The following is a 15613-nucleotide window of genomic DNA, read 5'->3' as shown; positions in this document are numbered from 1 at the left end:
TTTTTGTACATTGTGACACATTATACTTTCTCCATCATTTTCTATGATACTGTGAGTTGTAATGTTTAAAAGATAAATGTGCCTTTAAGCTACTACTTTAGTTAGTAAATTTTTTTTGCATCTTTACTAGCTGCAAAATTAAAGCAATTAAGACATCAGGGGTGTAGATTTCACTGGGGATGCTGAAGATACATCCCCTCAGTATGTAGAACATGTTCAACATGTTTTTTTTTTTTTTTTCAACACTAGGTCTTGTTTTTTAAACTGAGTATCTGAATTATTATCTCTCTTAAGACTGAATCTATTGTGGAGAATGTAATTATGTCCATGATGTAAGTCGCCCACCAAAGGGTGTAATCTGGCCTGCGGGATGCCTTTGCAAAGTGTAAATATTACAGAGAAGACATTAACTGCAAATTGCAAATTTGCATGCAGGTAAAAAAAAAAGAAAAGAAATTCTAGATCTTGACAAGTTGTTTTTATCATAACATAAAATACTACAGTGTTTAGTTCCAGATGTGACTAAATGCTTTGTGCCTTAGCAGATAAACTGTGATCTGTACATTGTAATGTGTAAATGATACACAGAAGCATAATATTGCTGAAATTGAACTTCTTTTTCTTAAAAAAATGTCAGGTTGTTTATGATGTTCTTTTTTTGCACTAGAACTAAGGAAAAAAACAGGAGTTGTCGTTATTTATAGGTTGTTATGCTGTGATTTTACTGGTCCAGCCCACTTGAGATCAAATTGGGCTGCATGCGGCCCCTGAACTAAAATGAGTTTGACACAACTGTTTTATGGTATTATATGTTATGTTACTTTTCTTTTAAAAAAATATATTATGCATTTACGCTGCCATTAAAGCACTTTGAATAACCTCTTTGTGCGAAAAGCTGCTACATAAATAAACTTGCTCTCCTGCTAAGATCAGGTCGTGAGCTTTGACTGTGGAGCTGTAGAGTCCGAGCCTTGCAGCGGGCCCTGAACGCAGCAACGGGTCCAGCTCGCAGAGCGGCGTCTCCGGGAGTCAGAGCGGGACTGATCCGCTGCAGGAGGAGCAGCAGACTGACGGATACTCTCATCTACACTTCAACCCAGCCGGGACATGAAATCCGTGTTTTAATCGCGTGGAAACTTGTGTCCAGTCCAAGATGACGGTGGATTTTGAGGACTGCATCAAAGACTCTCCCCGGTTTAGGTAAGAGGAGAAACTCCGCTGGCTGACTGTCTCTGAACTGTTGAACGCCTCGATCCTCTCTGCTCGTTTGCTATTGATGAGATGATCCACGTTGTTTCAGATCTTTGCATGCGTCTCCTCGGTGGGATTAATGCTTTGATCCGATAACTGGTGGATTACAATCACAGTTTGGAACATCAGTCAGATTTGGGCGCATTTTCTTACAGTAGATACGATGATGAAGATGAGCAGAGAGCTGTCACATGTTCTCACTGTGAGCTGCTGGAGTTTCTTTATGCTTTTAAGGTATGAGGTCAACATCCTACACTGTAAAAACTAGAAGCCTTTCAACGTTTTTAACTGTAATTTTTTTTTTTTTTAGCAATTTACAGCTATTTTTCATTGCAGTTTTGTGAAACTCCAGAAAATATGAGGTAAAATCATCAAAGAAAGTATTAATTTACATGTTAGCCATAAGAAAACAATAGCCAAAACTGTGAGTAATGTCCACATGAAAAAAAATTTATTGGAAAAAAAAATCAATATTTTACAATGAGTAACCATAAATTTACACCGTTTAAATCTTCTAAAATATTATTATTTTTGCAAATATTTGCTATTTCCACAGTTTGTACACTTTTTGAATGTTGCTATTCTCAGCAGATCTTTTTCAGGCACCCTTGCAGCCATATATCTACCACTTTTTACAGATTTTTTTTTAACAGTGTACTTATCAACAGATAAAGTTATATTTTTATTTGTCTTGCATGTTTAAAATCTAGAAAGTCATCCGGAATTTCATTTTACACTGTGTATAATGACAAAAAAGCTTATCTTAGCTTGTCTTATCTGGACAAAGGAAAAACGCTGATCTTTATTTCTGCCCAACTAGAAGGCAATATGGATTTATTTGTTTGAAACAAAGACCTGCTAATTAATTTTTCTGTCATTGATAAATGATTGATTGTTGCAGCTCTGGTTCAAACTGTGTCACTAATCGGTGGATCAGAGGAAACTGAAGGTTTCCACACAGACTGTGCCAAAGCCCCTGACCGCCATGCACCAAAGGTTACATAAATACGGCAGGAATTTTCTACACCCACATCTAAACTTGGTCCGCTGCTCCCGCAGAGTCAAGAGCCTCTCAGACTGTGGAGGTCCTTTTAATGCTGCTAGACGCACTGAGGCCTTTTACTGCAGGAAAAAAATGCATTCAAGATACTATGTCAGTATAAAAGCAAGTCTGGATCAATCTGTAGGGGGATTTCTTACAATTTCCTGCTGTGTTTGTGTGAAACAGGACCCTTGGTGACCTTGAACTAATCGATCATAATGCGATAAGAGCACATATTTCTGACTTTTCTTGCAGCTTTTATCTTTGCTAAATTTGCAGAAACGATGCCTCGAATCTAAAGCTGTGTTTGCACTGAAAAACAGGACACTCGGAGGAAGCATGTGGGTTAAAACAAAGACAAAAATGAATAAATAGAAGGTCTTCAATAATTAAACAGCCCTACATATTCATTTTCAGGGACTTATGTCGATCTTTGCTGCTTATATGAAATGAATGCAGCAGCACTGACAAGACAAAGAGCCCCAAGAAGACAGATTCCGAATACGAAAGCGCTCAGTTGATTGTCTTAAAAAAAATAGTAAAAAGTGCAATATTTCCCTCGTAAATGTAGAGAAATACAAGTCTGGAGTAACATAAAATGGACATACTCCAGTGAAGTTCCTTAAAGTTGAGCTTGAGTGAATATATGTGCTTTTTAACGCTGTACTTATGTGCTCCCGGAGATAAAATCTCTGCTTCCAAATCAAAGACTTCCAGACTTGGCAGCAGCACCTTAATGACTGCCATCTGGAGCCGGAGGAAGACACATCTCGACCTTCTCCTTCCTCGTTTCATATGCTAAGCAGCACACAGGTTCACGGCGAGACAAGCTGCATACTAAAGAGTCACCTTGCTCATTATTTAGAGCTGTGAGATGCCTCGCTGTCTATTTGTGTTATGAACCGCTGGATAAAGTCATCTCTTATCTATGAGCGTGCAATAAAAATATGCCGCCTCCTCCTCCTCGTCCTCCTCCTTGTCTTCATATGCTGTACAGATTTTCAGATTTTCTCACATGCTGCAGTAAACTGTTGTCATACGTGAGCTTTCCTCCAGTTTACAGCGTTTTAAGAGTCTTTTATCCGCCGCCCGAGATGTTTAAACGACTAGAAGAGATGCTGAATGAGACCAAGTGAAAGCATGTTCCTGCAGCCACTGAAGCCTGTAACAGCGTTTTCAGAGAGCATTGAAACGGCTCCTTTGAGGAGCTAAAAGCAGCGCTACAGTATAGTGTTACGTAACAACGCCGGAGGTGGATGACTGGAAGGAAGCAGCAGGAAAATCAGGGCCTTTCACTGTTGGCATGACACACGCTGCTTCCCACACATGTAAAATCCTGCAGGAAGTCAGCTCGGCCCGAACATCTGACATGTGGCGGTCGTCTTTCTTTGGGCCGCTGATAGACGAGTCACCCAGTAGAGCAAAGTATCTCCTGCTTGGCAGCTCTTTGCAGGGCAGGACCTGAAAGATGTAGAGGCTGCAAAGATCAGCGTCAAGTATTTCATTAGATCAGAAAATTTTAGGTCAGAAAAATATCTGATTCTGTCTTTGATATTTTACGTCTCTGTGCCAGCGACTGCTTTGGCTGAAGGCTTTGTGTTTTCGGGTTCAGTCCAGTTCCCGTAAACACGACATATCAGGAATGCCTCCAGTGAATTTAAATTTGGCACAGACATCTATCCTTGAACTCAGCGGTAAACTGATTTGATTTTGGCAGTAAAACATCAAACATGTGGCCTCATGCAGCATGTTTTTGGCTTTAGCTCAAGCATTCATGTGCTAATTATGAAAAATCACAAGCTAAAAAGACGAAGTGATGACATTTTCTATCCAAAAGGTCAAAGGTCAACTTTACTGTAACATAATTTATTCTGCAGAAACACTTAGAGAGTGGCTGTCATTCAGCGTTGTGATTCAGAGACAGAATCTGAGATTGGGACCATATCAATCTGAACAGGCATAGATGTAAACTAGAGCTCCACTGGCTGGTTGAAGCATAGTATAGCCACAGGGCAGTAATACCAGTTTGAATATTGCTAGATTTTTATATAGTTGTGTTTTTACACTTTCCGTTTTTTTGTTTAGTTTCTCGAAGACAACATATCTCACAAACCTACTGATGGATTTTGGGGTTAACAGGTGGTTGATCACAAGACTTTGTTTTAATGTTTGGCAAAAGCATGAAGAAGACAAGAAAAACTCCAAATTCAATCCCCACGTCTGACAATGGACATACGCTGTTGTGGTTTATAGTTAGCATGTGTTTGTATTTTTTGTTTGTATTGTCTCAAGTTGGATCTTAAAAAGTGTTTCATATGGGATGACAACTGAGGCTGCATCTTGGACGCTTCACTCTGTCCCAGAATCCAACAACTTCCAGAATATCTCTAAAGGGTGCACACCACTTAGGATGCCGTTGTTTCTTTACATTTCATTTGTGTTGTGATGGACAATGCTGTGATCGGTCTCAGCCAAGAAGTTATGACTCTATAATCTGACAAATCTCAGACACGAATACGTTGTTGTCTGAACCCAGCATGAGCGCCTCCTAACAGTACGATGAGTTCATGGCCCACAGATCCCCTGACCAGACTGTGTGTTTAGTCTGAGACAGATGTGACACTGCAGCCGGTGATGCTCTACACATCTGTGTTGGTCTGCAGGAGCTCCTGTGTTTGTGTTTGCTCTGTCACAACAGTGGCAACGGGCAGCGTTTGACCTGTTTTCTCCCCACTGACATGTTAATTTGTCGCCACACTTACATACTGTTGAAGGATAACGTACTGTATATGACAGCCCTCGCTCAGGTATCTCCAACAGGCCTGAGATGTTTCAGGAATGAGTTGTGCACATGGTCACTTGAAGTTCTTTATTAACATCTCCAGCATCAAAACATGATGTTAGATGTTATTGTTGTGTGCTTTTCTGAAGTTGTGACTAGTTTCTAAGGACTTATGACGTCAGAAGTCTTCAGAAACCTACAAGAGAAGTCCAGTTGATTTCTACGGAAGCTCATATGATTACCATGACCTGGAGACTTAAAATCAAAAATATTAGGACTCGCACAATCCTTATCCTTCAGTTTGACGCTACTTTAAGCCTGAAGATGTTTTTTTTTAGGCACAGATCTTGAACCCTTATGAATGCAGAGCTAGAAATGGACATTTCATTGATGTTCATTTTGCCATTTGGCGGGATCCTCGGCATCCCTGCTGCTCCGTTCCCGTGAGCCTCGACTCCTCCAGCAGAATATAACTATTGTCCAGTGAGCTTCTTACTTCCGCTGAGAGACAGACTCTTTTCTCTGTGCCTGAATGGCCTCGGGCAGCGAGCCCCGATGATCCTTTCTCCCCTCCCATGTCAACAGCTGGGGGCGGAGGGCTGAGGCGAGGCCGCCGTCACGATGAAGGGCTTCTTATTGAGTCACAGTGCGGCAGCAGAGAGCCCCGGCAGGCGGGGAATCCCAGGCCAGTGACCTGTGGCGCTCGCTGCTCGTGAGTCTCCCAACTTCTGTGAGAAAATGACTGGATGGGTGAATCTGTGACACACAGTCAGATGACAGGGTGAGAGGAGGGGGGTGACACATTCCTGGAGCTGCCTGGAATGGAGGAAATGCTGAATATTTAGTGAATTAACTGCATCAGTTTAGTGGAATCAATCACATAATAGGAAATTAGGTTTGTAAGTTGTGAAGTCAGTACACAAGAGCTTTAGAATGCATTTCTTAGTGATACATCTGAAGTCACAGGGATGATACCGGCCTCACAGGGTGGTAAATGCTAACTTATACATTAAAGGATCAAATTAATTGACATTTAATGCAAGAAACTTTCCTTCTTTTTAGAGCTGAGTGCTACTGAATATTATTTTGGGCGCTTCAGAGGTTTGGTGAGAATTATCCGCGAATATTGAAAACCTCTATTAAAAGAGACAATGGATGAACCTACAAAAACATGACAAGTAGCCACAGATGTTAGCGTGCAGAACAGCTTAGTTGCTGCTAAAGTTTTTGAGTCAGCTTGTTTGTCATGTCTGGAACTCAACTTTTTGTGTTAATTTTGGCAACTTTTGAACTTTCTCCAAACTACAGACTGTATGCAGATGCTTGACTATTCTGACATCTTGCTAGGATGTAGATTGCTGGCATAGACCCGCTACTTGCAGCAGATTTTATGCAGTTTTCTCCTTTTCTTTCAGTGCCTACATGTTAGAATAGAACAGATCTTTATTGTCATTGTTAAATAACAAGATGCAGTTTAGCAGCTCTTTGGGTTAACAGCATGTGATAAAAGAACGCCAAGTCATCACAACACAAAAAGCGACCTACCAGACTGAAAAGTTCAGGGTTCCATGAGGGTTTTGATCCGCAATAATGCAGTCTGCCTTTTTTTCCGCTGAATTATCCATTTTAATGACACTTTTCACCTATTTGCCTTCAAATGAAATGTCACACTTCTCCAGGAACAGGATGCTGATTCCTTCACTTAGCTCCGTCCAATCTGATTGTGACTGGTTTAAAGAAATACAAACAAGCCAGTACAAGCAGGTTTTCCCCTACAGCAGACTGATGGTGAGGTGCAGCCAGACCATTCTGTTCTGCAGAACAGTCAGACTCCAGAATAGCTGAAATTGTAATTTGTAAACTGCTCACATGCTGCTGTCAAGGTTGGACCATTAGATGAAAGCGGCGATGAACTGAGATTAAATATCCTCATCTTAAAATAACTAATATTAAACAATGTTTATGGATAATGAATAATGTTGGATCCTTATTTCTTATTTCATGTTTTTGGATTTTTTGTTTTGTTTTGCTAGTAGAACCTTTAAAAGGAGCATTTAAATACTGATCTAAGCATTCTTTCTGTGACAGTGATTTAAGCTTTGAACTACTCAGTTTGGTCTTTTTTCAAGAAAAGTAGTGAACAAACATGTCTTCAGCTTCAAAATTGTGAGGATTTGCTGGTTAATATCTTTGTCAGCTAAATATTTTTTTGGTTTTGGACAGAAAGAATGAACAATTTGAAGATGTGGCTACATGTCAGGCACGCCGTTGTTCAAATTGTGCAACTTTTTGCAGCATTGTTTGGTGGAACGGATTCATTTTGGTTCCATTTTTTATACATTTCAGTGTCTGTGGGAAAAGAGGTTAGTAAGATTGCTCTTACTTTGAGACAACCTAAATGTCTAGCAGAGCCCTTTAGCAACCTGATTTAATTTTGGGAGCTGTTCCTGCTCATTACAGTCATGTATTAACAACAAAGGCGTTTATTACATTTTTAAGTGTGCCAAAAAACATCTTCCTGCTCGGAGTCACGCTAAATCCCAGGCTTCAGGTTCGTCTCGGTTCACAGTTGTGACAAACTGTCTTTGTGTTTTGGGAGCTCGGCGGATGTTTCTTGTGTTTCTGGATATCCAGCTGCATGGAGCTGGAAGGGATTTCTGCTGCGTGGTCTTGTTGCTTCTGCTCTATTTCAGACTGACCTCCTTCCATCTTGAATCTGTGTCAATGGCCCTTCTGTTTAGCCAAGAGTGCTCTTTGCAGAACTGTGACTGGCCAGTCGAGGGTGTTGTGGGGGTGTGCTATTATTATTGTGACTGGGGAAAAAAACAATTTGCTGATATCCACACTGTAAAATGCATTTTTAACGCTGTATTTTTCCTCTGTTATGTTAAGTTACAGATAATAACTTAAAGAAGTATAAATTTACTAGGGCTGGCCCGAATCGTGGTTTCTGGCCTCCGAATATTCGGGCCCTATCAGGCGTGAACCAACCGTGACGTCACCCGTTGGTTTCAACGCCGAGAAAATGAAGCCCGGATTTTGCTACTTCCTGGTCGCCATTTTGGATTTTTTGGAGCCAATGACGTAAAAAGCGTCATCAAACAGGCTGGACCGGAGAGCAACTGGGGGCAGGACCAGTATATGGGCGGGCCAGACTGAAGCCAGACTGCTGAAAGCCTTGCCCTAAAGGATCTGTCAATCATTCCAGACAAGACTGTCTATCAAGTATAGCCACGCCCCCTGGCTCCGCCAACTTTAACGATTTATTTAAAATTCAGTATTGATTTATTTTAAAATCGGCCACTTGATCTCTCATTTTAACCATGAAAACTAACGGGAAAAAATCCTGAGCAGCAGAAAATCAGTCTATCAAATTTTATTTTTTCCGGTGATGAATTGGGGTCTATGGAGCAAAAGCTTTTTGGAGCCAACCCTAGCGGACGGTGTGATATTGCAAGTTTTTGACACTTCCGGGTGGGCTTCATTTTTGGAGCCAGATGCTACGTCCATCTTTATATACAGTCTATGGGCCCTATTAAAGACGAATATCCGAATATTCTCTTCTCCCCCTGACGTCCGACGGGGGGGCGGCGTGTGGCGGAGACGGCCCGAATATTCGGATCCGTTCGTCTGGTCTCCCGGGTCCAAATTTTGTCTTCGTTTTGTCTTCAGTTAAACTGAAGGAGGTCTTCAGCATCTTGTCTTGTGTTTATGCAACGAAGTGAAGCGTGACGTCAGAGTCGGCAGCCACCCGGCCATTCGGGTGCTGGTAAGAAACACGAATGGAGGAGCCGAGATGAGCCAAACACGACGGGATGAGCCGAAGTGGGGCGAAGGGAAGAGACGAGCTCCAAATATTTTCGTCTGAGAAGGAGGTGATCACATAGACATATGTGTATATGTTATAGACATATGTGTATATGTTTATGTGATCATACGACGAGATGAACTGATATGTGCCGATGTGGGCCGAGGGAAGACAATAACGCCGCATATTCTTTCCGCCCGGTAACGTCTGCCGGGGGGCGGGGGGATATCAAAATTAATATCCGGATACCGCCGTAGCGAAGGAATATTCGGAATATTCCGTTCCAGCCCTAAAATTTACATGCTCGCCCTTAGGAAGAAAGACCAAAACCTTAAAGGATGTTCAAATATAACAACAGTGATTCATTCTTTTGCGACATTCAACTGTGAATATGAACGTAGAATATTTTTACTGTATTTTGCTAACAAAAAAATTAAAAATTTTTAATCAATATTTGCAGTTGTTTTAAAGAAAAAATATTTATTTTAAGGACAGAAAAAAAACATTTTTTCTCTCTTCAAATCTCCTCTATTTTGTTAAATTACATATATTTAGTAAAATTGCTTAAAAATGAAAAATGCACAGGCCAAAACTGCCAAAACAAACAAACAAAAAATCTGTTGTAATAAAGTTTTTTTTTTTTTTTTTTTTTTACAATGTCTGGCCTGTAAAATAACACAGTTTTTGTATTTAAATCAGTTAAAAAACATAAATATGTTACAAATATTTGTTGTTATTTTTACACTTACATTATTGTACTCTTTTTAAAACTATTTTTTCTGGCTCCCTTGGTGCCAGATTTACAGTGCAGCTGGTCACCATCACATTCTTATCTTTATCCTGCCTTTATTTATTATTCATTTACACGGTCTGTATTGTATCATATTGCATATATTTTTCCAGGTGGGAGCACAAATAACTCCTCATGCGGCCTGCGTTCTGCTCGGCATCAGTTTAATGACCTCTTCTTGTGATTTGTGCATCAGAGTCATTAAACTCATGCTCTACTGCCATCTCCCCCTCCCATCCTAGTTTATTCTGCTATTTTAATTTTCATCCGTGAGCTTGATTTAATGACAGAGACAGCTCAGTGACGCCGGGCTGCAGGCCTTTTCTCTCACTTGTCAAGGGCGTCAGTGAGCCCCGGGCGCTCCAGGTAATGAAAGTGACGGGGATTAAGGCAGCAGTGTGCAGTTTGATGGCCGCGTGTCTTAATCAGGGATTGCCCCACATTCACCCGCTCAATCCCCGGACGGCAAGGTGTTGCACCTGGAGGCTTAGCGTCCAATTGGTGTCATCCTGATGTGAAGGAGTGCAAACAGATCCAACGATATGAAGGGCAATATGATTTTTTAATCACAGTGTTTGTTGCCCTCCTGCAGAGAAAACACGGCGCCATTAGCTGGAAAAGCTTTTATCTTTTTTAAATGAGACCAGATAAAAGGCTTTTGCCATTTGGAGCCTTCAAGCTCACCAGGCTCCAAAGCATGTAGGGCAGCTACAGGAAGGTCGCTGCGCAAAGATGGAAGGAATATGTGCCATCTCTTCAAACACAAAGGCAGGAGATAAACAATTCTTCAGGGCAGAACTCAGGAGATGGTGTTTGTTTACAGTGCATGCACATGGACTGAGATCACCTTTTTACCTTGACAACGCAGATGCAGCGGCCGATTGGTAGAAATGAATCTGCAGGAGTCTGTAATCAGTCCACTGAAGTTCTGTTAGTCCTTGTAGCAGAATTCAAACACTCCAAGAAAATGGCAGACACTCAGCTCATATGTAGGAAAACATCACATACTTTATATGCATTAAAGTGTGTTCACATTTTACCAGACCAGATCATCAGCTGTGTGTAAAGATGGACGACGTATCGCCTCTTCAGTTGCAGTGCAAAAAATCTAGCCAAAATATCACAGAAATGGGTGCTGCCATCGGTGATCATTTGCAGCCTCAAAAGTGAAGACAAGAGTGGCCTTCCTCCCCAGATATGAACTTCATGTAGCCCAGCCACAACCATCTTTACTGTCTAGAAAAAAGAACAGTAGTGATTGTTAGTTGTAACTATCTACCAATTACTACTTTCTTTTACAGTAAATCACAGTTCACTGAAGGAACAGTCATGTGTGCGGTATGATACATTAATAATGCAATAAATCATAAAAAAAGAAACTGTGACACTGACTTTTACAAGAAAATACAAACTTTGAATCACTATTAAAAGCAACTTTCCAAGTACACATGTAGAATAAAGTGCTTGTTTATTTTTTCCACTGGCTCTGCACAGATGAGTACTTCAAGGACCATCTCAAAGTTGATAATACGACAGATCTGTCTCTGATAAATGGTGTCATTTTATTTGTTTCTTTGGTAAAGATAACATGCCTTCCAAACAGGGTTTTGGGGTTGAAAGTAATAAAAATGATTGATCACAAACTGTTCATGCTTGTCATGATATTTGACAAAAGCATGAATAAGACAAGAAAAACATTTTTTAAAGCATTCTTTTCAGTCATGGCTATCAATCATGGTGAATTACACCCTCTTCGTAGCATCAAATGACTAATCGGCAACAAATTCATCAAAATTATGAACTTTTCAAACAACACCAGTGTGATAAGAAGTACTTAATATGACAAAAATATATTTGGGGAAAAACTTATTTGAGAAAATGCTCAGGATTTATGAAATTGACAAATATGGACTCTGTCACATCATATGTCTTCTATCTCTTCACACTGTCTGGTCGTGAGTAGCTGTTTGAAAATCAGAAACAGTGGAATGTTTTGTAACTCACATGTATCTTGCACAGGAGGTCACAGACGAGTTTTCCTTAGTTTATATGGCGCCGAATCAGATGTGTCTGTTTGTACGTTCTATATCCTGGAAGTTAATTTGCGATTTGTGCAAATGGAGATTAATTCCCGATGAAATGCTTTGACATGCAGAGATGATGTCATCTCTTTTGTGGCTGTTGTATTGAAGGAGGCGACTCTCCGCAGGAGCCCTGGCTGTCCCTCTCATTTCATTTTAATGAATAGCAAGACGTTTCACACACTGCACACACAAAGAGCCCTGAAAAGCAGAGTGCTGCATACCGAACACTGTGCTAATCTGCTTCTGTCAGACCTCCTGAGAGGTGACAAAGACCCGGACCTGAACGCACAACCGTCAAGAGCACCAGCAGTTTATTAAGTGCGATGAAATCCAATAGCCAAACCTCAGAACTACCGCTTTGCTCAATTCCTCCCTTTCAGATCCGCCATCCGGTGGTGCCACCGGTTGAGCAAACTGTGCCGCAGACATTGAATCAGCACTATGGCAACTTCTTGAGGCCTAAATGATGGACGACTTGTAGTAAATTGGCATTAGCATTCCTTGCACGGCCCACGGCGAGGCAGGGGAGCTGGAATTGAAGAGCAGGCTCACACTCACTGAGCACATTTTTAACGCTGATAATCCCAGCCTTTGGTCTTGCTTCACAGTGATGGTGAACAAAATCGCTCACAATTCAGCATTTGTTTCTTAGCAGATAGCATTATGGTAGTGAAGGCCAAGCATCTGATCTCAATTCTTTATGGCTGTAGATATCAAATGTCTCCTTCTGCGAAAATCCACTTTTGACCTTGATACGTATTGGAATGGCTCCAATTTGAGACAGGTTGGATCATGTGTTTTTTCAGAAACATGAGAGAAACACTGAAAATCTGTGTACCAGAGCGTAGCCAACAACAGGCTGCAGGAATCTGTCGATTAGCTTCATCTGTTCACCTTCAGCCCTTTCTGACCCTGCAGGGAGGGAGTTAAATCTCGGCTGCAACGTGACTCCATGCAAGGCCCTTTGAAATGGACTATAATTCTGAGTTAATATAAACAGTCAGACTAATGTTCCTGCTGGATTAACCATGCTGTAAAGTCGAGCTGTCAGCTGGACCGCAGCACAGGCCGGCGTAATTCGACAGGACAGCAGAGCAGCTATTCTCCTCCTCTCTGCTCTGATCACTCTCTTTTTTTTTTTTTTTTTGTTGCTTTCACGTCACGCTAAAGGAATAATTTGATGTTTTGGGAAATCTTCTGATTCGCTTACTGTTTGGAACATCTGATTAGAATATCGAGCCAGTTTGCTTAGTTTAGCGTAAAGACCGAAAACAGGGTGAAACTGTTGTTTGTCTCAGAAGAAACAAACAAAATGCCTTTGCCAACACATTATATCACATTTGTTTAAACTGGACCAAAATTGATGAAATGGGGGATTGTGTTCCTGGAACAGCAATTTCCCTGCGTCGCCAGAAAATAGTCTGGCCCGTAACAGCAAGTTGTTTTGATACAAGACCTACTGTATGGATTAAACAAATTCTATATGACCTAATTAATTACTGAGCTGTAGAGGTGCTCAGCTCGCTCACTTGTTCCACCTATTTCCAATCTTCATGATAGGATAAATAACCTTTCAGTCTGTTTCGTGGTGTTTTGTATAAAACACTTCTTAGAAAGTATAGCAAGCTACTATCAACAGTAGTTTTTAACCCTTTGAACCCCATATTGTGCGCATTTTAGCTCATTTTTCATAGCAATATGAAGTTCTGTACCTCTATGGAAACCTGGATTAGAAGCAAAGACAACTTGGAGCTGTCGTATGTGGAGTATGACCCAGTTATGCCATCAATCATAAAAAAGGAAAAGAAAAAAAATTGATTTTTTAAGATTTTTTTTATCTCGTGTAAAAACAAACAAATTGTAATTAAAATGTAAAGCCTTTCAAAATTCCCCAGGAGCACACATAGATATTTTACTTCTTACGTTTTTGATTTGTGTCCATTGTTGTCTCATTTCAGCTCTGTCTAAACACAGCCTGCAGTTCAGTCAAAAGGTCGCAGAATTTTTGTCATCTGACTGTTGGCTAAGTTTCTAATGACTTCTCTGGTGCACCAAAGACAGCATTTTTTTTTGTCTTATTTTTGTTCAGAATCTGGTTAAAGAGAAAAAAGTAGCACGTAGAAGAAAATTATTTCGATAAAATATCACAATTTCTAGCTTAGCGCTGGTTATTTTCCCGCCTAAACCAAAAGGTCTGTGTTGAGAATGAGTCCCAGTGTCTCAATGTATAACTAGAGGCTAAATAATTTTTTTTTTTAAATGAAACATGATTAGTTCAAGGACTGTCGGAAAGTTGAAAATTCTTCCAGTTTTCACAATTATCAAAATAAATGGTGTCATTTTGCCTTTGAACCCACTGGTGGGTTTTAGAGTTTAGAGGGTTAACTTCAAAAACTCTTTGTGGGCATGTTGCAGTAACTCCACAGAGCAGACATTCTGCACGTCATGAAGCTCCAAGTGGCTGATCGTCTTTCGTCTTCATGCTAAGCAAAGCTAAGCTAACCAGCAGGCTGGTTTGTGGTATTTCTTAAGTCGCTCCGTCTGACCACGTTAGAAATCAAACGTGTTTATAGTATGTAAATATAACTCCCCACTGGGATCGTTAAGCCCAGATTGTTGAAATTCTTCCCTTCATGGGTTCATGAAGTGGAAACATTAAAAAAGTTTTGCGTTTTTTAAACCCAGATTAATCCGTGTCAGGTTTTCTCATTAGGGCTGCAGCGTGTTCGTGTCACGTTTTACATTCAGAATAGATTCCTAATTGGAAAATACCCAGTTTCCTCGGCACATAATCGCTGCATTGCTCCGATTTCACAGTCCATCTGTCAGCTGTGTTTTTAGACTGCGCTGGAAGACATTTGCTGTTTTTTTTAAAGCTTGCCCTCCAGTCGAAGGCAGCATGTGAGGAACTGTCCTCTGGGCTTAGTTGTTTTGCTCGTGGCTGTGCGTCATTTATCAGCAGACTCACAGATAACCTGCATTTGGCCTTATTTTATGACTCCACTCCTGATACATAAGATGAGCTTTACGCAGAGCGGAATCTGGGTTTGACAGGACAAATAGAAAGTTATGACTGAACTGATTTCACTGGTTAATGTCATGTCTCTGCAGCGTCTCCCTTGACGACCCAGCTGCTCTCTTAGGAGGAAAGTGGCTGGGTATTTTCCAGGTGTGTCAACATCTGCCCGTGCTACATGTTTATCACCCAGTGAGTCAGGAAATGGGATAAAGTTATTGATAGAAGTGGGAATTTCTCCTGCACAGCTGGGGAATAAGAAATGACTGTATGTCCCGGCACTCAGCTCGGATTCAAAATGCTGAATCACACGTGTACAAGCATCTGTTTTTGATTTGTTCCATCCCTCTCACTCCCTGCCTCATACTCTCCCCTTTTCTTTCCCTTTTCCGTCCTCCCTGCCTTCCTCTGTGTGCGGGGGTAGACCTCTGGTCGCGGCTGGGCCAGAATCAGGTCTAGGGACGAGTCAGGAAGTGCGTCAGTTGGCTCAAATATTAAAAGCAGGTTGCAGTAAAGGGCAAAACCCCAGAGACACGATGTGTGTGAGGAAGTTGCTGACTCCTCCATTATGACACCCAGCCCTGAGTTACAACAGAACTCCCTTAAACTACTTCCAGTGGTAATAATCGACGGTCCACCTCTGCACGCAAGGAGAGGACTGATTTCTCCTCCTGTCAGTGAAGAAGCATGTTGATTATTGTTTTTAATTAATGCAATAGTGTCTTTACAGTGTAGTTTCCTGGTTCCATCCTTTTAAAAATGAGGATTTCTAGCTTATGTCATTCCTCCACCAAACTTAAGCCGGGGTACTTCAGTGCCATTTGTTTGATAGCAAATTTA

The 15613-nt window shown here is 41.0% G+C and overlaps 1 protein-coding gene across 2 annotated transcripts in view; it reads left to right on the top strand.

The window, feature by feature from the left end:
• Positions 1–1016: 1016 nt before the first annotated feature.
• Positions 1017–15613, top strand: part of acap3a (ArfGAP with coiled-coil, ankyrin repeat and PH domains 3a) — an 87111-nt gene continuing 72514 nt past the window's right edge. For both annotated transcript variants that reach the window (XM_051949285.1, XM_051949283.1), the window contains exon 1: positions 1017–1200. In XM_051949285.1, coding sequence (XP_051805245.1) covers positions 1154–1200 — 47 coding nt within the window. In that variant the 5' untranslated portion in view covers positions 1017–1153. The remainder of the gene's footprint in view (positions 1201–15613) is intronic.

The sequence above is a fragment of the Acanthochromis polyacanthus genome, chromosome 6 (assembly GCF_021347895.1).
Source record: "Acanthochromis polyacanthus isolate Apoly-LR-REF ecotype Palm Island chromosome 6, KAUST_Apoly_ChrSc, whole genome shotgun sequence".
Taxonomy (NCBI): domain Eukaryota; kingdom Metazoa; phylum Chordata; class Actinopteri; family Pomacentridae; genus Acanthochromis; species Acanthochromis polyacanthus.
This window is presented reverse-complemented; position numbering and strand designations above follow the sequence as displayed.